General features: G+C 46.3%; 1 protein-coding gene across 1 annotated transcript in view; it reads left to right on the plus strand.

Moving 5' to 3' along the window:
- The window catches only part of LOC135821639 (uncharacterized), an 87,737-nt gene extending 71,218 nt beyond the window's left edge, over positions 1 to 16,519 (plus strand). Inside the window, exons 43-55 of the mRNA XM_065334635.1 lie at positions 1 to 248; positions 770 to 1,093; positions 2,921 to 3,004; positions 4,032 to 4,118; positions 5,526 to 5,606; positions 6,288 to 6,374; positions 7,115 to 7,492; positions 8,780 to 9,094; positions 10,449 to 10,532; positions 11,578 to 11,667; positions 11,990 to 12,079; positions 13,389 to 14,087; positions 15,796 to 16,519. The exon at positions 1 to 248 is cut by the window's left edge and continues 124 nt beyond it. Coding sequence (XP_065190707.1) covers positions 1 to 248; positions 770 to 1,093; positions 2,921 to 3,004; positions 4,032 to 4,118; positions 5,526 to 5,606; positions 6,288 to 6,374; positions 7,115 to 7,492; positions 8,780 to 9,094; positions 10,449 to 10,532; positions 11,578 to 11,667; positions 11,990 to 12,079; positions 13,389 to 14,087; positions 15,796 to 15,935 — 2,707 coding nt within the window. The 3' untranslated portion in view covers positions 15,936 to 16,519. The remainder of the gene's footprint in view (positions 249 to 769; positions 1,094 to 2,920; positions 3,005 to 4,031; positions 4,119 to 5,525; positions 5,607 to 6,287; positions 6,375 to 7,114; positions 7,493 to 8,779; positions 9,095 to 10,448; positions 10,533 to 11,577; positions 11,668 to 11,989; positions 12,080 to 13,388; positions 14,088 to 15,795) is intronic.
- The last annotated feature ends 6,887 nt before the right edge of the window (positions 16,520 to 23,406 follow it).

A 23,406-nucleotide genomic window follows, 5' to 3' on the forward strand; every position in this document is an offset into this window, starting at 1 on the left:
CGGTGATAGGGGATACCAGCTGGTCGACTTTAAAACCTTCACCTGGCTCGGTTCAAAGCTTGGTGTGCGTTACCGCGTAAAGTCATTGCTCCACGAGATAATGGCGAGCACTAACAGCAGCGCGATTACGATATGGACATCATCCGAGTACTATCGTCGGCGTATTATTTACAAGCAGTACAAGAACAAATCGAGTGATACAATATTTAGTGTTCATGGGTCCGGCCATCACAATGTCATCTGCGAAGGTAAACAAGCGAGAATGCTGAGTAGCACACAGTGCATGGACAGGATATGTCCAGTGATAATGATGGGGCAGGAAAGTATGAAACAAAGAGACAACAAGAGTGCAGCAACCTGACCGTTATTGCCAGTGTCAGACCCACACATGCGTAACCAATTAGTTTCATCTGCGAAGAAACATTTCATGTGTATGCTTGTGTCATAACCTGATGTTATGCTACTCCCTTGGTAGAACTGCTGAGTGATTTGCAAATGTGACACGGTGCTGCTCTATGAAGTCTGGCGAGCCGCAGGCCTGTGAACATTGAACTACTCACTAGTTGTGGGCACTTCTGTATCCAAGAGATCGGGTGTCATCAAGCACGATATTAAATTCACGATAGCGAGAATTTCAGTCGTCTGAGGACTGCTTTAGCCTTGCTATTTGCACGAAACGCAGCGTTGAAGCAATAATGATGCCGCTTGTCTTGGTTCTCTTCCGCCTATTTTTGTTTCTACCCGCCACTGTATATGTTTTGTCTTGCAGGCAAATGGCGTCACATCAACGATTCACAATACGCCGCCGCAACCATACCGCAGTATCACTGCATCAGTTGGCAGTACGCAGAGAACGCATGTCAGCAGTACGGACTTCGCCTCATAACCAAGGACTGGCTACAAGAACATGGCCATGTGCTAAGAGAACGCTGGCTAGAGAAATTGGCTTTAAATAAGTCCGACGGATTAGGTTACCACGTCGCGCCAATCCTGGTCAATGGTCAGTCCCTTTACAGAACAGTAAAATTTAGCAGACAACATGTGACGTTTAAGAATGAAACAAGCCAGGAGAATGCCAAGATTCTCTGTGTCAGTAAGTGAGAGGATAATAAGTCACTGTCTTCTGCAATGGCTGTCCGTGCACAAGCAGTGTTTTGTCCCTGTTTGTGCTGTTAACGTGATGAATATAGTTGTGCGTTTGTGTAAATATGTCCCGTTGCTACATGCACTGTATGAACAGGGCTTGTCCCAACAATGTGCCCACTTGCAATGTGCAAACATGTCGTCTCCCAGCATTTCTTGCACCCACGGTGAATCACAACATTGAGAACACTCCCAGAACTGAGATTCAGGCTGTGTTTCTTCGGTGTCTTCCCAGGGTAACTCCGAAGTAATTCCAGCATTTTTTGATTCTAATAAGGTGTTGTTTGGCGCCAGCTGCATTATTCATTTCGCGGAATATCAGTTTGTGGCAGAGACGGGGAGATTTTACTCCCTGGACTCCAATTGCGCGGACTCAAAAATGCATGCCAAGCTGAAGTTGGACGTGCCGTCAGGTTTGAGAGAATGTTCCGACAACTTTTTGTTGTTGTCAAGAAACAGGGGGAAATCCCATGACTGTCACCACGTGAGGAGGTGAAAGTTTCTACCTGACGTAAAATCCCCGGTGAGGGCTGTTACCCTACTATTTGCCGACGGAGCTGCGAACGTTTCCCTGCAAATAGACCTTTCGATTGCTCCATTCCTTTCACCAAGAGTACATAACCCCCCAGAGTGTGCAACTCCACTATGGGTGCTGTCCCGACAGAATTTCAAGTTGACGTCATTTTGATGAAGCAATGCGCACTGTACACGGATTATCAGACGAATCCGGAACCTGTGGTTGACCGAAGCCGATCGATCCTGTACAAATTATTGCAAAGAAAAACGTGTGATGCGTTGACACCCGTACACATGTTGTAAATCACTGCTGCAAGGAGCATTGCGTCATAAATAATGACGTCAACTTGAAATTCTGTCGGGACAACAGGGTATGTGGGAGTTGCACACTCTGGGGGGTTATGTACTCTTGCTTTCACGGAAAGCCGAGTTTCGATCATTTTAGCGTCCGCAGTATGCAATGCACAGTAATACGGATCTTGTTGGAAGTGTTGGGGTGGTAGAGGTAATCGGCACCCATCAGAGCATATGTCACATTCAGGTGTTTGCATTGGGGTAATATTTTGGTGCAATACTTTAATAATTAAACTGCAGCTATGGAACGCGCTACACTCACCCCTGGTCGGCGGAGCTTAATGGGCCCCACCACCACACTCCATCATTCACCCCAGTGTCTGGAGATATGTGGATTTTGTAGAAAAAACTCCAGCTCCTTGACTTTACCCAAGAGCGACGATTTTGAAGAAGAAAAAAGGCCTTGCTGTCATACATCCCGTTCTATGGTACCGTGGGAGTAAAAGCCAAAGAACAACTCATCTTGTTCCTTTAATTTTGTGTGACAGGTTTTTTTAAGATAAGCTTTTATCCCCATTCTAGTGTTATACTAATATCAAGAGAACATAACCCCCAGCGTGTGCAACTCCCACATACCCTGCTGTCCCGACAGAACTTCAAGTTTGGCGTCATTATTTATGACGCAATGCTCCTTGCGCCAGTGATTTACAACATGTGTACGGGTGTCAACGCATTACACGTTTTTTTCTTTGAAATAATTTGTACAGGATCAGATCGGCTTCGGTCAACCACAGGTTCTGGATTCGTCTGATAATCCGTGTACAGTGCGCATTGCATCATCAAAATGAAATTCTGTCGGGACAGCACCCATAGTCGAGTTGCACACTCTGAGGGGTTATGTACTCTTGCTAATAGAGACTGCATAAGAGTAATCCAATATTGACTTTTATTGTCTTTTTCTGCACAGAGTCCTGTGGGAGCGGTGTTCTTGCACCGGACATGCGTTGTGTATGTAACCGCACTATGTCCTACGGTGAAGAATGTGAAAAGGGTAAGACAGCAAGCCATTAGGTTTGTGTGCATGTGTGTGTGTGTGTGCATGTGTGTGTGCATGTGTGTGTGTGTATGTGTGTATATGTGTGTATACTGTTGATGTGTGTGTATGTGTCTGTATGGGCGCATATGCGTATCTGTATGTGCGTGTATGTGCGTGTTTGTGTGTGTATGTGCGTGTATGTGTGTGTGTGTGTAAGCTATTACAGTGGGCAAAGCCACCTGTCCGGTTGGTCCTGCTTTCACTGGACCACTTTTCGGGCCAATGTTTCCTTTTCTCTTTCTAGAGAGCTGATAGGAGTTCAGTACTATGTGCATTATGTACACAGCACTGACTAGGGAGACCTGCATGTACTGTGCCTTATATGTAGGGCTCTCAGGGACAGACTGGCGGCACAGGTTTTTTTTTTTTGCTTCATGTTGATCGAGTGTCAGAGATGGCTGCAAAAAACTTGAAGGCGTCTGTTCCTGAGCTTTCTTATATTCCCATAGCCAGCAATGTTTTTAGTTTCCAAAACAATTGTGCGAGGAAACGAAGCCTGTAATGTGCGCTTGTAAGCCCTAACGGTTCACCATCTGGGCTTTCCTGGATTATGATAAGGGTGCAGATTCAGTGCTTTGCCACATGACTGTCTATGCTTCCGGCCACAAACGCCACATTGGAGAGGTCATTCAGTGCATTTCGCCACCTGAAGACGTCACAAGGCCAGAAGGTTCTAGAATTTTGTCGGCAACCGGTTTTCGTAGATTGCTTATTGGTTAATGACCTAGAGACCATGGCTGCCGGTTGCCGAACTTTTGTTCCCTTCCTCTCTTCTTTCTTGTTGCTTCTTTACACTCTTTGCGTTCCAAGTGTGTATATTTCTTCCCTGACGATTCTTTATGTGAAACTACAAAGTGAGTGCTTTGACTTGAGTTTGTGCGTGATTGCCTCCGAGGGCCAGCAATTACTGCACAGTGACCTCCCGTGCATTATTTCTGTGTCACCCAATCCATGTACGTGCCTTTTTCGCTGGCTGTTGCAGCATGCAAGTGCTTGAACCGGGGTGAGTGTGATGACAAAGGTGAATGCAGCTGCCCTAGAGGATTCACCGGCCGCCATTGTCAACTCGGTAAGTAGAAGTGAATTCGTTTTACTCATTTCATATAGTCGGCGTGGGATTTTCAGAGCGTACATCCATGTAAAAGTGGGGTCCCCTTTACTTTTACATGCACGAGCAGGCTCCGCGATAGGTTTAACAGGGGTGACGGAGAACTAGGACATGTATACTGGTCTTTTTGGGTGCTCGCTTGAAATAGGAGTCTAGGGGTGAGACGAATATTCTACATTGTACCGAATATTCTCTAGACGAATTGAATATGTATCTCCGAAGTAGCACTAACCTCTTCTTCGAATTGGATACCAAATATTCTATAATTTGCCTGTTCTCACGTGGCTGTAGCATATGTAGACAGGTCTTTCTGGTTCAGCCTTGTGAGCCATAGTCCCCTTTCCCAGCTAGCCAACCACCGCATTCTACTGCCATGTACTTGAGGTTATCCTAATAGAGAGGTTCGGCACTACGTAAAGCTGAGCAACTTTACCTTAGTGGTGCAAATTTACGACTCTCTACCCAGGTCGACCCGGTCATACACTGCCGCGTTCCAAGCTGCCAAGGGCAGGTACATGATTCGAAAACTCCGTACGGCGGAACACAGGTCCGCATGCAGTGTGACTTTCCGTGCATCGACTATGCTTTTTTGCTCGCGTAATTATGTTATGCGGAACCTCTCTAATGTTGTAAGCAGGGAGTCGTAAAATATCGGTATTTTACGACTCCCTGGTTGTAAGCTATAACCTCACACTGACTCAGTCAATGACTGCAGTATTACTTGCACATGCAAAGTGTCCAAAACCAAACACAATGTATTCAGATCTGAACCGAATGCTTCGAGTTGTTCTCCAAACGAACAATTCCAGAATATTCAGAATTTGTTTCACTCCTAAATGACACAACAACAACAAAAAAGCACGAACAGTTCTCCGGCCACACTCCAAAATAGCAATTTGTGGCACTCCTGAACTGTGAACTGTTCGTGCTGTCGTCTGCAAGTGCTCTGGTTTGGTCTAGTCTTGTCAAATGAAAAACCTATTACCACCCTTTGTCTTTGAGTTTGTCATGTCACGCTGTGCTTCTGTCGTCATTTTGTTTGTTAGCAAAGTTTCAATTGTCTGAGTGTGCCGAAGGGCTGAGAGCAGTGATGATAATTGACGCTATCTACTGATTGCACTGATTTGTAAACTGCTGCTTGTCATTCCTGCTTTATTATATAAACAGTGCCTACCTTCCAGCAGCAATTCTATCTTTTGGAAGAAGGCCATTATGATCGAAACCCAGATTTATCCATAAGTTAGTTTCCCTGGCCCAGCCTCTTTTACTTTATATTATAGTATTGTCTTTAGTCTGCCTGACTCCGTTACCGGCTGATTCACTCTCTCGTGTTCTTTCTCTTCGGTGTGTGCTATGTGATGGATGCAGTTGTGTGCGCGAAACCCTGGGTGAAAAAGAGCAAAGTGTGTGAATGTCAACCTGGACTAGATGGACGCAACTGCACAGAAGGTAAGGGCTAAAGAAAGCTACTGCAATAAGCCCGCGTGTCAAATAATGTATGACCCACGGGTTCATGCATGCTGGAATGGTGTATTCGGAGTCGAGAAGAAGAAAAAAACTTCCGTGTCCTCATGCCAGCTCCTCCAACCTATTCTACCTATATATTCTATTCATGTGGAATAAATAATGCATATTTATGGGGACTTGGTCACTCTCATGAGTTGTGCTATTGTAGCAAGAAGGACCCATGAGTGTGTGTGATCCCCGGTAGCCTAATCGGTAGGGCACTGTCCCGGAAAGACAGGGGTGCTGGGTTCGAATCCCGCTCGTGGATCCTTCTTTTGCAACATTGGCGCCTGGCAATGGCTCGAACCCACGACCCATCGTACCCCCCGCGAGCTAGGTACGACGTGAGGACACAGCCTGTTGGGGCGGGGGAGCAGTGTAGCAAGAAGGACCCATGAGTGTGTGTGATCCCCGGTAGCCTAATCGGTAGGGCACTGTCCCGGAAAGACAGGGGTGCTGGGTTCGAATCCCGCTCGTGGATCCTTCTTTTGCAACATATTTTGTTAAGAGTTAATTTGATGTCTCCATTTGATGATGTTCAAGGACATGTCAAGAATCCGCTTTTCTGTCCCTCTCTTTGTGCTTTTTTGGAAAATGCGTGAATGTTCCCAATCACTGCTGCAGCATGCAATTGCTTGAATGACGGCCAGTGCACTGACGATGGCAGTTGCAACTGCCAGAACGGTTTCCACGGAGACCAGTGTCAGCACAGTGAGTATAATTATGCTGTATGAAGTGAATTCCAGTTTGGTGGCATATTTCTGTGAAATGTGGGAATACCTGTACACATTAACGGGGCGTTCGTTTTTGATATACAGGTTTGAGTAGAAACTATTTCTTTTGGTAGAGGCGTTCGTTTCTTCTACTCAAAAGGGTGGATTCTACTTTCCTCTACCGGCTCTACCAGGAAAAAGTTGGTGGAAGCCGGTAGAAGTTGGTAGAGCTACGGGATTTCCGGCAAGATCAAGGATTTGTACACAACTCCATACAGAAGAGAAACATTTCACGTACATATCGTGTAAACTACTAAATCCGGTAGAATAGCATTTGTCCACTTACCTCTACCTTCTACCTCTATCGGTAGAGTGACTCTACTTTACCAGGTAGCTAAAATCTAACGCAGTTTTTAGCTGAGAGCTATTAGAATGGATATGCTAAGGTCTGATCCTTCCAACAAGGCCAAGATGATGAAAGTCTATGAAGGTGAAATGAGAAGACAAAATGGAATGTTTCGTTCTGAACTGTGGGTAAAACGATACCCGGAGAGAAAGTGCGCTGGAAAGTCAGTTTGCTGGAGGAAGTGGAGCTAAATGGCCGAGTGGTATTTGCATAGGTATATATTATATTTTCAATTGAACTATGGTACCGCTGCCTAGGAAGTGTACATCTTGTTGATGTGTGATTTCTACTTCACCTGACTGTGTCTTGCATTTGTACTGTGTTATGTTCAGTTTTCAAGACAAAGTGCCTGGGTACAGATAACGCAACGTACACCTGGATGGCTCTCGCCAGCTTGCCGTGTCATCCACACCTCGACGGTGACAGCTGCCAGAAGAAAACGAACTTGACGCATGCCCGCCAGATGTGCAAGAGAAGAGGATACGACGTGGTAGACCATAATGCCTTCACCAATCAGACGCTTGGCGTGCGCGACTGCATGGGAGCATTGCTCAACAAGATAGTGACGAGCGGTTACAGAAACCCTACTTCAATATGGACATCGTTCAAGAAGGATGACCAACATCTCATATACCAGCAGGGCAAGAACAAGTTGCCTAAAGAATTGTATGATAGTGATGGAACAAGCCATCATGATGTCATCTGCGAAGGTAGGCTGTTGCATTGTGATCAAATGAACGCGTCAGAGCAAATGATAGGGTAGGAAGTAATACCAAGAGTACATAACCCCCCAGAGTGTGCAACGCCTGATGCAACTCTGCATAGGGTCTTGGTCGAGCGGAATCGAATCTTCTGATGTCATGCGTACACTCCCCACCAGCGCAAGGCTGGTCTCGAGGCAGGGCACCAGTGTTTTTGATCCAAGACTACCCGCGACTCCCCGGGTTCCCCTCAGATGTGTACGGTATTATGACGCAAAGATCCGATTGCGCTCGACCAATACCCCATGCAGAGCTGGATCAGGCGTTGCACACTCTGGGGGGGGGGGGTTATGTACTCTTGGTACTACTATACATGGTTAGCATTTTAAAGTTCACACTAAGGCAAAACAAACTTGAAAGGCAACTACAACCGGAGAAGAAGCTTCGAAGACAGCCAAAAAATCAATCATGGACGTGGGGACCGCCGTGTAATGTGCAAAATCACACGTAGACCTCCATGTACATCACCACGCCCTTTCGTAATCACTGACATGCCAAAATCCATTCGAATCAAAACAATATACGAAATTCATTGTGTAGTCCTGTCAGGTTTCCATTGGGCTTTGCAACAATCTCTGGCTGCTCCAGCCTCTGGGGTTGGAGTGGTCAGAACATGTTCTGAACACTCCGAAACCAGAGCAGACCAGTGCAGACCAATCAAACGGCCCTGTTCTAAACGATCCTGTTCCGGATCCGACCAATCAAACGCGCCCTAAGAGACTACAACTATAAAGATACGAAGTTCATTTGTTCATCACATTATGTCGGCGTCATACGGTTTATTCATAGCTTGGTTAAAACTTCTTTCTCCGGCACTGCTTTAAGTGTAGTTGCGCTCGGTGAAAATAGACCCAAAATGCAAAGCTGGCTGCCCTGGACCAGTTCCGCTTTCATCATTGAATTTGTACATGCGTATGTGGCCGCATTCCTCCCACTTCCACGGCGTCAATGGTCGCGCAAATTGAGGGCACTAAATCTGCACTAAATCGCAACAGTGGCGTACCGCTGGTCACTGAGGTCTGCCCAGCCACAGCCCGGCAAGTACTCAGGGTAGGGCTGAAACGATCACTGAAAAGCGGTTATCGATTACCTTATTTTTTGTTCATTGCACTGACACTGCCATCAGACAATGTTTCATTGAGTATGACTATAGAGTCCAGGGCACCCGTTATTCGAGTATTTCATTACTATTGTGCCTATTCTCTGCCCACTACTGTATGTGCCCTTGTCCTGCAGCCAAGTGGCTCCGTTACAACGACTCTGTATACGCCGCAGCCACGCCATCACTGAAACCCAGCGTGACTGAGCAATTCGCAGAGGAGGCATGTCAGGAGTACGGACTTCACCTCATAACCAAGGACTGGCTGCACGCACATGGCCATGTATTAAGAAAGCGCTGGCTAGATAGATTGGCTCTTCGGCATGCATCTTACCACGTCAAACGAATCCGAGTGAATGGCAACTCCCATTACAGAACTGTAACGTTCAGAAATCACAGTAATCAGCTTCAAAATTCCACAATCAATCGCCACGCCAAAATCCTCTGTGTCAGTAAGTGATAATGATAATTTAGAGTGGTTTTAACAATGGCTGCCCCTGTGGAAGCAATATTTTATTCCTCTGTGTCCGCAACCAACATAACGAAATAGCATATTATGTTGGTTGCGGACACAGAGGAATAAAACATTGCTTCATTTGCGCCATTACTTTGCCTTATATGTGAAAGACCTCATCCCAACAAATGTTTCAAGAAGATTCTCAACCAAAAGCACTTTTGCAGAGCGATTTCTTGGGTACTACCGGCCGGTGAGAAGGCATGCAATCTGTCGTTATGAAAATGCCTTGAGTGTGAACAGGTTTCGTCCAAACATATCTGTGCCATCATGACTTATACCAATATGCATTGTGGCAACGCAGATTGGAACAACAGTACTTGTGCCAGTATATGATATGCCAACATCCGCGATGCCAATGTCTGCTGTGCCCAAACGTCCTTTACAAACAAATCTTGGGTCAACATGTCCGGTCCCCATATGTCCTATCCCAGCATGTTCTGTCCCAACATGTCCTGTCCCAACATGTCCTGTCCAAACATGTCCTGTCCCAACATGTCCTGTGCCAACATGTCCTGTGCGAACATATCTGTGCCAACGTGAACTGTGCCAACATGTCGTTTACTAGCTTAACCGCACACACCCGTTTTCCACAAATAATATCCGGATAGGCGAGAGACCCGGATAATCGAACACACCTACTGCTGTCCGTATGCACTAGATATGCTGTAAATCGGTAACCAACGATTTTCTTCCGGATGACGAGGGATCCGGATAAAAGAGGACCGGATAAGCGAGGTCTGACTGTAACAGCAATATATTCAAACGTTGGCACTACTTCATGAACGGAGATTTGGGTTGTGTTTTTGTTTCTGGGAGAAAAGAATCCTGTGCTATTCACCTTCTAGACGTAGAATTATGTGATACTACGGGCTCAGAGCCTTACCAAGAGTATGACCTACACTAGGCTACAGCGCTGGCTTAGCAGAAAATGAGTTAACTTAAATCGACAATGACAAGATAACTCGTCACGCACATGAAGCATGGACCACTGTACAAACTGCTTTACATTCGGTGGTGGAAGAAGTGGCAACATACATGTATTGTGTGTATTTGCCGAACGCTTGCTGAGCTGACTGGGTGCTGACGTTGGATCAGGAATATCTGATTAGCGATGGACCTGCAGCCTCCACTGATATGGACCATTCAAATCAACACCCACAGTCCGACATGCCCTGATAAAAAAATTTCACCGTACTTTCCACTCAATTCAGTGTGTTGTGATGCCGCGAGTGTAGCGAACTGTGAACGAGTGATGCAATGGAGCCTTTTGTGTTGTCTTTTCTGCGCAGAGCACTGTGCTAACGGCGTTCTTGCCCAGGACCTGAGTTGCAAGTGCAACCGCTCTGTCTTCTATGGCGAATACTGTGAAAAGGGTAAGACTGCAGGATAAAACTGTCTAGGTCTGTGTGGATTGTACATGTAGGACTATGGTAAAAAAAAGCTGGTAAACGGGGTATATGTCTATATTTCAGGACCAACAAAATCCGCGTGTGGCTTATACTCGAGGGCAGCTTAATTAAGGCCGATTCACAACACCACTTTCTGCGACGCGATTTGCGACAGTTGCGACTAGAGACTGCCTGTCTAGAGCTGTCGCGTACAGTCGCAAGGCACCTGTCGCAGAAGTTGAAGAAAGTTCAACTTTTGCGACATGTGACGTTCTACATACACAAATGGAGTACAGTTTCTACCCTGGGTGCACATGCAGTGCACGTGCATAGTACTACTAGTGCATAAGGATGTCGCAAACATGAAAAAAAGATTGTGAACCGTGTGTCGCTGTCGCAGCTCGTCGCAGGTGTCACAAGCCGCATGTCGCGTTGCAAGAAGTTGTTTTGTCAATCGGCCTTTAATCGCTTTATACGCAAATGCGGATTTTACTCTGGAAAATACTGTACCTGACCATGTGCTGATATCACGACCGAATTTCCACACCCAGATTTTTTGACACGAAATGCAGCTACCTACCCTATAGTTTGGAAGCTTGCACATCATTGTGAACCTGATGAAGGCAATTTGCCGAAACGTTGGAATAATTGTTGTGAAATGAGTTGAACTATTGCAGTGTTAATGGAAGAGAGCGTGTGGGCTCTACTCTCAACTCTACTCTCAACTGTTTATGAAACTGTTTATGAAACTGCAGGAAGCCTCCCCACTTTTACTACCCTATCTATCGCCGTTAATTAATTTGACCATCGCAGAATAAGCCGCACCCCCTAATTGTTTTGGTTGAACTAGTGATGTGTGGCTTTTATACTCTGGGAAGTCTGGTGCTTGGACAGTCTGGCTCCTATACTGATAACTTGTGTGTGGTTGAATTTCTCCCTTCATGCTTCTCATTGCATAGCATGCCGTGATGCTTTTCCTTGCCATTCCCTGATCTTGTTGCGCATGCATGAATATATCGTATCTCTACAGACGACTGCAAGTGCTTGAACCAGGGTCAGTGCGACAACAATGGTAAATGCACCTGCCCGATAAGATTCTACGGAGAACATTGCCAACTCGGTAGGTAGCAAGACATTCTTTTTGTCAATGCAAACAGTTATTTTCGCTGATTGCATATGAGGCTGAGGTTGTGATTGTTTCTTCAGACCCTGATCAAGATCCAGATCCACTACTACTATATCATTCCGTTTGAATGTGGTGGATCTTCCCCCAGTGCACCTGGGGTGTTGTGTAAACTGGATGTTTAGAAAAAACTGCTTTGACGTGTCGCACCCAATGATGATCATGAATCATGTACTAACCATGCTGTGCTGTTCTGCTGCTATTTGTTGTGCACTGACACAATATGTACGTCATGCACTGCACATAATAACTGCTGCAGAGTGCAAAACATGTCTGAATCAGGGTCGTTGTAATGAAGACGGCACCTGCACCTGCGCTGAAGGATGGATTGGTGACCGGTGCCAGACCCGTAAGTGTCTACGTAATGAAGTGAATACGCTGCATTCCTTTGCTGTGTGTACTGCATGTTGCAGTTACATTTCTTTCGCGTTGTAAATCTATGTGCGGTGAAACACGGTGTGCGGTGAAAAACTACCAGAACCAAAACCCCTACCGCACTATACTACTCGTGTGTTCAGATTATAGTCCACATTTTAAACACTCCTAATTTGCACCCTCCCCCCCCCCCCCAAAAGGTCTGTGCTGCTCACACTCCGGTGGTTAAATAAACCGCGACGTACAGGGTGGATGGGTATAACCTGGGTACGGCTAATAATCAGGTACGGCGATTGTAGTAGTTGATTGCCTGTCGTTGGTTGGAGTAGTTAGGCCAACTTGCATGCATGAATGCCGGTCATCGGCCCCAGCAACTTCTGGTCTCCTGGCTTGTTGCAAAATGCCCATTTTGTGTCACCGGGAAACATAAGCAGGATAACAGATAACAGCGGATTTTGAGAAGTGGAGTGTCCCTGCCTCATTAATATCATCAAGAGTCCATAATCCCCCAGAGTGCTCAACTGGGATTGGGTTGTGGGCCGGCGTAATCCGTGATGTACGTCATTTTTTGGGTCGGACTTGCGTCATTGCATCGACGCGGTCAACTACGGTCCACACTTCCCCTACTCATGATGTCACACTATGATGTCACACTATGACGTGCAACACGGATTTTGCCGTCCCAGATCTGATCAGTGAAGTTGCGCGTTCTAGAGGATTATGGATCCTTGATATAATGGTTTGACCTTGCTTGCAGCCGCCGTGAATGGTTTGTCGATGATGTAAGCCGAGTAGATTTATGTCAGGGAAATGCAAATTTTCCACTGGTCGAGTGGAGTGAAGAAATTAAGCTTTCTCCAGTGGTCACTAGAACTAGTTGCAACTGCACTACGGACACACTACATCACCTGATGTGAGTTTTCGCCAGCACACCCCATAGAACAGGTAGTCAGGCCGTCGTAGATGTTGGATGGGATGTGTTCTGGTCCAATGGATTGAAATAATCAGCTCCTACTCAAGCCCGTCCAGCATCTCGACATAAAGAACAGTATTGGCTGTGGATTTACAAGCCAAAAGTCTGCTCCATCTGTCATGCCGAGCCCCTCAAAGACCGTGAAAGTCCCTAAATAGTACCTCCCATCATTTTTTTCTCGATGTCTGCTGCGGGCATAATTGGCATGCTGCACACATTTTTCTTTGGGATTTTCGAGACTGATTTCTTACTGTCATACCAATGTCAGGCATACTGACCAATGTTGTTGTTGTGTGTTGGTTTAATGCAGGGTGTGCGGACACGGACCCATGTTGCGTGAACAAGCGCATCGTGACACGCCGGGATCACGTCTGCCGCGCCGCCACCAGCGACTGTGACGTGGCGGAGTACTGCGACGGCGAGACTGCCACATGTCCAGAGGACCTGACCGCGCGCAATGGCTGGCCATGCTCCAATAGTCAAGCATACTGCTGGAGTGGAGTTTGTCAATCACGAACTGGCCAGTGTCAGAGTGTCTGGAACGATATGGATCAAGGGTCAGCTCCTGAGGATTGCTTCACAATTATGAACATGGATGGTGACCGTATTGGTAACTGTGGTTTCAAATCATCCAATTCCACCCCAGGAACCTATGCAGCCTGTGCGGCTGGAGATTCCCTATGTGGTAGTTTGTTCTGCCTTCCAGTTGCTCGAAAGATTCAACCCAGTAGTGACGTTCTGGCCGAAACCATTCGCGTACCCGATGTTGGCAAGTGCAATGGTTTGTACGCGTCCCCGCCAAGAAGCCACGATGACCCATCGCTCGTGAAGGACGGAACACGCTGTGATGCCAGCGGCGCTAACAAGGACCTCGTGTGCCACAAGCAACGCTGCGTGGACAAGTCTCGAGTCACCAGCCAGTGTTCGGTCGATGCTGACAGCGGCAAAGAGTGTGGTGAAGTCGGTGTCTGTACAAATGCAACGACCTGCCTTTACCCACCCACACCTGGTAAGTTTTTTTGTTTTTGTTTTTCACTGAATACCATAGAACCATCAGATGCTGCACAGCGGGGCGGTGGCATATTGGATGGAAAAGTAACTCCTCCGACCAAAGGTCTCGGAATCATCGTTACTAAGTTACCGTCACAGTGCGTTTTCAATTCATTTTTAGTTTCTGTACGTCCAGTTGGCATATGGATGCGATGTGCTACAGATCTTGGCTCTCCAACTATTGCTGCTAAATGCCATCTACAAGCAACAAAATAGCCGTCCCGCCTTTTTGAGAGCTGCCTTACTGCGTGTGAGCAAAACTCTGTATCCTCCAACCAAAATTTTCATCGGCTCACGCACTCAACGTAGAATGGTCATTCAAAGTCCTCAGATTCCTGAGGCTCAAGCTATTCTGACCTCTACTTTGCATGAGCCATGCAACCATGACCTACAGGGAACGTCCCCTTTCTTGGGCATGCTGTTCACAGACGTGCTCGCCTCGCATGCAATTTGTAAAAAAAATGGTCGTATCTGCGATTCGCTCTTTGGCGCTATTACCGTCCTCGATATCGGAACAGTCCCGGCCAAAAGCCATATGGTTGGTAGGTATCCTGACCACTCAGCTATGGATACGGTCACGTGTGCATATATGGATACGGTTAAGTGTGCATACACGGAATTCGCGAAACAACTTCGTAGCACATCCTGTGGTGCTGCGCTGTAGGACTGTTTGCCAGGATGGTTCATGTGCAGTGCGAGCACAGAAAAACCGGAAGTTGTGTGCGGATTGGATCGCGTTTTCCAGTTTGAATTTTCTTCACATCGCGGATGTTCGAGCTGGGGAGGTAGAAGAACAGAGGTTCGGATATTCAGGGGTTTTCAGTTTGACTATTCAGGGGTTTTCAGCCCTAACGCAAACCCAGATTTTGCAATTTCACGAGAGCTTTAAAAACTCAATACAGCTCCTGAAAAGAGTTTTTGAGTAATAATGATAAGGTGGCGAAGACATAACTTAATACCCGGAGAAATGGTGGTAGCTACTAGATACTAGCAAGAGTAGATAAACAAGAGTGTGCAACTCCGGATCTATCCTGCACAATCTGCAGATACCCCGCCGGAATTTTTTGCTGACGTCACCTTTTTTCAGAGACATGCGCATTTTGCCGCAGAGCAATGTGAGAGCACGTGCTGGGCACCGACCTTGTAGTGGAAGTCCGGCCATGAGCACGAGGGAAAACTTTCCGAAAGACTCGCAGCGCGTGCGTCGTCGAAAAGATTACGTCAACAAAATATTCCGCCGTGGGCCTACCCATCCGCGAGTTGCACTCTCTTGTTTATCTACTCTTGTTACTAGATACACGATGCACACAGACATCTACGAGTATATAGAGGTGTGTTTAAGGTGGCAAGCGGGCCAAGCTCGGCCGGGGACAACCTTCTGGCTGACTGCATGATAGGCAGGAGCACCGGTGACCTCAGAGGTGAGGAAATTCCTCTTTTTCGGGCCATCTGTACCGTAACTTGTAAGTGTTCTCCTCTCAAATATTACCCTGAGCACTATGAGTTCAGGAGAGCAATATGGAACAAAATAAGTGAAGATCTAAAGTCAAAATGTTGGTGGGTTTCCATAGTAATTTTTGAAATCAGATTTTGCGAAGCGGGGATGGTATGCTGTTGTCTGCTTTGCTGAGATGCTTGTGTGTGTCCTCTCTGTTTCTCCGCAACAGAGATCAACGAGTCGAGTACAGGATCCGCTAACACTACCCAGGCTGCTACACCCACGACCAGTGGAATAACCAAACCAACGAGCGACCCAGCCACAACCACTCCGACCGAAGTCGGTGATGAACAGTGGAGTGGTTTATAATTGTAACTAGATACTCATAAACCGGAGGGAATACTACCGACAGGACTAACCTGGTGCCCTTCCACTGACTTACCCACCCATCTTCCATGGCATCCACAATTCGGTCCAGGAAACTCGACAGAGCGTTTCCAGGACGTGAGGAGCCTGGCTAACCAAATGTGTTTCCAGTCCTGATAATTTCCTCCCATTGTAAATTTCAAATCTGCAATTTCAGATCAGTGAAAATCTGAGGCAGACTGATATCCCATAACCCGCTACGGCTGAGTAATTATGTCGTATTTTAATTAGTAATTATGCATCTATTATTTGCAAGATGATGAGGGCAATAATAGATTGATCCCGACATAGCATACCTTAACTGGTTTAGCTTTGTTGTTGTGTATTGTACTAGCACATAGTATATACATAAGTCGTCTACATTACTTCTCTATAAACAGATGTTTTCAGTTGTTACGTTTAATGTGTTCCCCAAGTTCTTTGACTGAGAATCTGGCAGTTTGCGTTCAAGTCGTTTGGCTTCAGATTTTTCTTCTTTCATTTCTAACTCTTGTTTCAAGTTGAGGAAAAAGTTCTAAATCCTTGGACTTAAGCTGTGTTCACAACTGGTGTGTGTGCGCGTGAAACCACGCGTTTGCGCGTATTTTTGCTGGCTTTTGGAGCGCCATGCGTACGGAAACGCGCCCAAATGGAAATTCCAGCATGTTGGAATTTGCAGCGCGTATCAGGTGCGTACCAGCAAGAGTACATAACCCCCCAGAGTGTGCAACGCCTGATCCAGCTCTGTGTAGGGTCTTGGTCGAGCGGAATCGGATCTTTGCGTCATAATACCGTACACATCTGAGGGGAACCCGGGGAGTCGCGGGTACTCTTGGATCAAAAACAATGGTGCCCTGCCTCGAGACCGGCCTTGCGCTGGTGTGAAGTGTACGCATGACATCAGAAGATCCGATTCCGCTCGACCAAGACCCTACAGACTTTTTCATGATTTTGCATGTTATCGTTTTCTCGGATTCCGGTTTTCCACTCTGTTATGTTCGAATCCATAGTCTGTTTAGTTTGTACACGATTTGTACGCAACTTCTCATTGTTTTTTTTTTGTTTTTGTTTTTTTTTACCAGGCGTGGGCCATCCCCTGATCATAGGTGCCAAAGACTACATTTCAGATCTAAAAAAAAAAAAAAAAAAAAAAAAAAAAAAAAAAAAAAAAACCAAGACCCTACACAGAGCTGGATCAGGCGTTGCACACTCTGGGGGGTTATTTAGAAAAGCGATCCTGTCAGCTTTTCTATTATTGTGTTCACATGGCAGAAAAAACGACACCGCTATGCTACGTAAGTTTCTACGTAAGGTGCTCGGTACTTCACTTAGGCTACGTAAGTTTCTACGTAAGGTGCTCGGTATTAGATCTACCAACGCTTGGTAGCCGCGTGCTGTGCACGTGCACGGCAGACATTGTGTTGCATGCAGTGCAGTCCGTTTTCGGATGTGCATGCGCGAGGAACTTCCTTCTTTGAAACTGCTTCTTGCATGAGCTGTTTCGGATACTTCGTGTCCTGGCTTATTTCGCTTCGGCTCTGCTCAGAACTCTTTTTACGGAATATTACTCAATGACATGTGAGTTGACCAGTTCCCTTTGATTCATTTGCTTGTGTTGACTCTTTCATTTACGAAAAGTGTGCTGATTTTAGGTGGAATACAATAAAATTAATAATGGAAAAGCTGACAGGATCTCTTTTCTATATTATTAACTTTTCTGCTGTCGAGGCCTCCTTTTACGGGATACTCAATGACAGGTGATCTCTGAATTGACCAGCTTCCTTCGATTCATTTGCTTATGCTCACCCTTTCATTTACGGAAACGTGTGCTGATGTTATTCGGATTTAGATCCATTCGTATCTCTTTGCCCTTGCCAACAGTGTGCGAAGAACGCGAGTTCACCTTCTTGACGGTAAGGCTTACATTGTGTAATGTTGCTGCTGAGGCTTAGATGTGTTGTCGAAATACTCATGTTCATTGTACATTGGTACGTTACAAGTAAGGCACTGGTCATGATTACTTCCGGCATTCCGTGCTCCGATCATATGGTAGAATCTGAATTTTGCAGTGGCATAGCATCGTTGGCAGTTCCCAATCTGGAGGGAAAGGTTCAAGGACGCATTGGCCGAGTACTAGTATGCAAAATAAATTCGCCTATCAGGGAAAATCTCCATTATGGAGAGGTTCATGCATTCAGTGGCTTGTTTGCTTCATACGAAACAAGCCAATGGGTGCAGTCTCGTCTCGTGAAAATCTCGTACGATGGGATTTGTTTACTCGAGTCTGGGCTGTTTGATTTGTGAGTTGCGCCGAGTTTGCACTGCCCCAAATAAAGTTGCGTGCCGGTAGAGCAAGAATTACGATCTGCAATCTGTTTGTAGTACCTGCAAGAATGTGCTGTACATGTGTCGTATTTTCTCTGTTGTTTCAGTTGCCGTCATGTTGCTAAAGAAAGGTTCAGTGACTCATTTCTTTCATAAAAGACGAGTCCATGGTTTGGTCTGGCTTCGAATCTTTCGCTGTAGAAGAAATCTATTCGTGTCTCTATTGGAGAAATAATTGTATTCACTCGTTATAAAATAGGGTTAAGACAAACTCACAGAGCAAATGCCATCGGTCCTTTGATGTTCGTCCTAAAGAGGTTTGACGGGATATCATTCATACTCCCCCAAAGTCGTGTAACATGTTATTATCATGGAGTGCCTTGTTTATCTCTCAGTACCGCCAACCATATATCCTTGCCCCTTATATCCTCAGGATCAGTGTAGTTGTTGGAACGAGGTGTCGGACTCAGCAATGTATTTGTTTACATTTTAATACATGTTTATTGTTCCTACTTTGCTGTGTTGGTTTAGACAATCCTGGACTTGTAACACTTTGAAGTCATTGAACTGCTTCCAAACGTTTTATCGGCATCAACAGGATAACCATTTCACTACAATATGATGCCGGATGACCTTATCACGACAACCCATGACTACAATTATAAACACAGAATCAACAAAAACATCTGCGGCACGCACCTTGTTACAATTCTCAAGTAAATTTGACTTCGGGTGTGGACACCTGAATTTTCTGAAAGACAAGACAATTTTATGACAGTCATGAATTTCTGCAACATCCACAGAATGACCTGCGTATAAAAAAAGTATCACCGCCACTACCCATATGATTCCCCTGCAGAAGAACATGAATACATGTATGCAAGACTAGTTCCATTTTCTGCAAGAAAAGGCTTGCACATCAATGCGTATACTACGGTATTGAATTTGATATGATACACGTACATAGGGGCTCCCGTAAGAAGACCATAGTGTGGGAAACACCCTACAGTCCGTTTCAAAAAGATTTGCAATCCTGGCGATCGCCCGCGGAGTTTGGCGTCTTACCGTATGAGCACTCGAGCGCTGCCTGGAAAAACTCACTGTGAACTCGAAGAAATATTCCGCGCGAAAGCAGGAAAAATGACAACTCACTCACGTTGATACAGTCATGTACGTCTGTCGTCTACGTCTGGTTTACAACAAACGAGTTCTTCCTCGTATCGATAATGGAGTCAGAGAGGACATGTCGAAACGAAAGTGTTGTAAATGTTGACGAGCGGCATGGGTCCCAATTCGTTTTGTGACCAAAATAGTTTCTTTGAGCTGCGATGCAATTTACTCACCGTGTGACGAAAACGACATCGACACGGACTCATTCCCAAGGCCATGACTTGGCAAAGCTATCCGTGTGACCAAGAGTACTCTTGGTGTGACTTCGACGACATCGTGAGAAAAGCAGACGCTTGTGAACGCTGATAGAAGATGGCGTTGACTGCTAAATTCAAATAAAAATTGGCGATCTTGAAATACTAGAATAAATCTCAAAAAGCTACAGCGCGATGACTTCCATATTCACTCACACCATTGCAGTGTTGTGGGTGTGTTCACATGGAGTGAGCCAGTCAAGTGTCAGTCGGTTCGGCAGGAAGCGCGAGCTCCAACAACAACAACAAGTCGTTTGGTGCAGCCATCTTCTTTGTGACGAAATTGTCTTGTACCAGCTTGATCACCAAAACAATGAAGAAAAAAAGTTTGATTTGAGGATAGGTTGGGATTTGAACTCACAACTTCATGGTCAGCAGACAGCATTCATAACCACAACGCCAAAAAGGAAGGGATAAATCGTGGGTTTTGATAAAAAATCGATACTGGCTTCCTGGGCAAATTGTAAACCATGGGAAAAGGCCGGAAACCTGGCCGAAATTCTAACTCCTTAACGGCTGATCCAATTGTTCCGAAACCTTCACAGAACAATTTACCGTGTCCTAACAAGCCATTCTATGTACTTTGTTGTCCAAATTTCCCTTATCTTCATACTTTTTAAGACCCAAACCTGATTGTAAATCTTTTTGAAACAGACTATAGTAAAATACAATAATAATAATAACATGTAGAGGCGCTACATGTAGGCCATCATTTATTTGGGCATTCCATTGGTAACACAATTATATCCTTTAGCCAAAAAAACAAAAGAAATTATAGCAATAAAAACTGCTTTATGGCAGTTTTCTAAAAACGTTATTGTGTTCTTGTCCATGGACCCCGTCTAAAAAGTAAGAAATTAACGAAATGTGATAGCCGAAAATTTAAATTTCACACAAAACCTCACAATAATCACACACAGAATGCGAGACGACCTTTTCCCCTCGTGGTCCTCTTTCATATGCATGTACATGTACTTGTACAAGTACAAGTGTCGGAATAAACAAGTGTTGCCGGAAAGCCGTACTATTAGATCTTCAAGTGTCGTGAATATTGTTAGGTTTTGTGTGAAATTTTAATTTTCGGCTATCACATTTCGTTAATTTCTTACTTTTTAGACGGGGTCCATGGACAAGAACACAATAACGTTTTTAGAAAACTGCCATAAAGCAGTTTTTATTGCTATAAAGTATAATGTACTCTTGGTACCAGCCTGCATGCCATTCACTTTGATTGGCGGGGTCAACAAATTAGTACTCGAAGGTGTCGCACCCGCTAAATACGACACAGATTGCTGTTTTTAACAAGGCTTAGCAAAAGTACATAGCCCCCCAGAGTGTTCAACGCCTAATCCAGCTCTGCATAGGGTCTTGGTCGAGCGTAATCGGATCTTTGTGTCATAAGACCGTACACATCTGAAGGGGGCCCAGGGAGCCTTCGGGGCTCGCGGATAAAAAACAACCCTACCCTGCTACGAGACCGGCCTTGCTGTTTGAGCCGGTGTGGAGCGTACTCTACGCATGACATCAGAAGATCAGGCTTTGCACACTCTGCGGTACTACTTACTCTGGGGGTTATGTTTTTTTTGTTTTGTTTTTTGATCAGGGGATGGCCCACGCCTGGTAAAAAAACAAAAACAAAAAAAACAATGAGAAGTTGCGTACAAATCGTGTACAGACTAAACAGACTATGGCTGTGTTTACATGAAGCGTTTCAACCCGGGTTGAGTTCGACCCGGGTCAGATTTCAACCCGCCATGTGCACAAAGTGAATGGCGCGTTTACATGACGCATTGCGCTTGACCCGGGTTGAAATTTCGCCCCGGGTTGATTTCAACCCTCCCCCCAAGGGGAGGGTTGAAATCAACCCGGGTCAAGAAAATCGTACAAACGTACTTCTGTGCGTATCTCGCGCCAGGTTTGAACAGCACTGCAGATGCAAATTTCGCGCGAACGGATTCACGTGACCATACAGGACTGTGCAGGGACCGGTGTGCACATTACCACCGACGGCCACCGGTTTCTAGGTGCTGCACTCGGATCGACGGAGTTCGTCCAGAGCTATGTTTCCCAGAAGGCAAACGGGTGGAAAGACGAGATCGTGTCCTTGGCCAAGATTGCCGAAACCCAGCCACAGGCTGCCTATGCAGCATTCACGCAAGGCCTGAAGCATCGCTGGTCCTTCCTGTGCAGAGTCATGGAGTGTGCTGCTGAAAATCTTGGCCCTCTGGAAGACACCATCACCAATGTCCTCATTCCTGCCCTGTGCGGTAAGCCAGTAAACTCACGTGAGCGAAGGGTCCTTGCTTTCCCATGCCGTGAAGGAGGCCTCGGCTTAGTCGACCCCACCACCTTGGGCGACCAGTTCCGGGCATCGGCAGCGATAACCTCGGCGCTCGTCCGCAAGATTCTGGACCAGGACACCCAGATTGGCCATGTGCTGGACCTGGTACGGTCCACTAAGAGGGAGGTGGCAAGTCGTACCCGCACTTCAACGGCCCAAGCAGCCAAAGAGTTCATCCTGACGCAGAACACTGATATCCAGCTCTGTGTCGGTCTGGCGGCGGAGAAGGGTGCGTCGGCTTGGCTGACCTGTAGACCCCTGAAGGCCCATGGCTTTGCCCTCTCGAAGGGTGAGTTCCGGGATGGCCTTGCGCTCCGCTATGGCTGGCCGCCAGCCCACCTTCCATCGATCTGCCCGTGTGGTGCATCGTTCACCGTCGCCCACGCCTTGTCGTGCTCTCTGGGTGGGTTTCCCTCACTGAGGCACAACGAGGTACGAGATGTTACGGCTGGTCTCCTCAAACGGGTCGCCAACAACGTCACCACTGAACCACACCTGCAGCCGGTAACTGGGGAAACATTCCGCTACCGCTCTGCCATAACGGACCCCCAGGCTAGGCTGGATATAGCAGCGAGTGGTGTCTGGGGTGGGCGTTTTGACCGCACTTTCTTCGACGTACGGGTTTTTAACCCTTTCGCGGCTTCAAATCGCTCCACCTCAGGACCCTCCTGCTACCAGCGCCACGAACGGGAGAAACGCCGCTGCTATGAGGAGCGTGTTCGAGAGATCGAACATGCAACTTTTTCACCTCTCGTTCTCTCCTCAACAGGCGGCATGGGCAAGTCGGCAACAGCCTGCTATAAGCGGATTGCCGGGCTCCTGTCCGACAAGACGAAGGAGCCGTACAACCGTGTAATGGCGTGGATTCGCTGCCGACTTGGCTTTGCTCTGGTTCGCTCCAGCATGGTTTGTTTGCGTGGTGCTCGGCGACGCCCCATGCGCGTCAGCGATGTGGCGGATGCATCTGCTACCTTGGCCGTTGCCGAGGCCCGCTGCCCTGTGTAACTGACTGCAAGTGGTTCCTAAATCAGTTCCTATTCCTCATTGTTGCTTCTTTTTTCCCCTCTAGTTTTCTTTTACGGTATTATAATTTCACGGAGAAGGCGGAGAGCCCGAACGTGTGCAGTTTTATGTTTATTATTTGCCATGGCGACCCCCATAAGTCCAAATAACTGGCAGGGCAGGGTTGGGCCTTTTTCTTTCTTCTCGGATTTATTTTCATGACATGCTCACTGATTTTACTCAGAAAAAAAAAAAAAAAATATATTAAAAAAAAAAAAAAAAACTCACGCAAAATTTGACGTGTTTTACGTGAGTTGACTGTCCCGCACGTAAGTTCATGACG

The sequence above is a fragment of the Sycon ciliatum genome, chromosome 7 (assembly GCF_964019385.1).
Source record: "Sycon ciliatum chromosome 7, ocSycCili1.1, whole genome shotgun sequence".
In the NCBI taxonomy this organism is placed as follows: domain Eukaryota; kingdom Metazoa; phylum Porifera; class Calcarea; order Leucosolenida; family Sycettidae; genus Sycon; species Sycon ciliatum.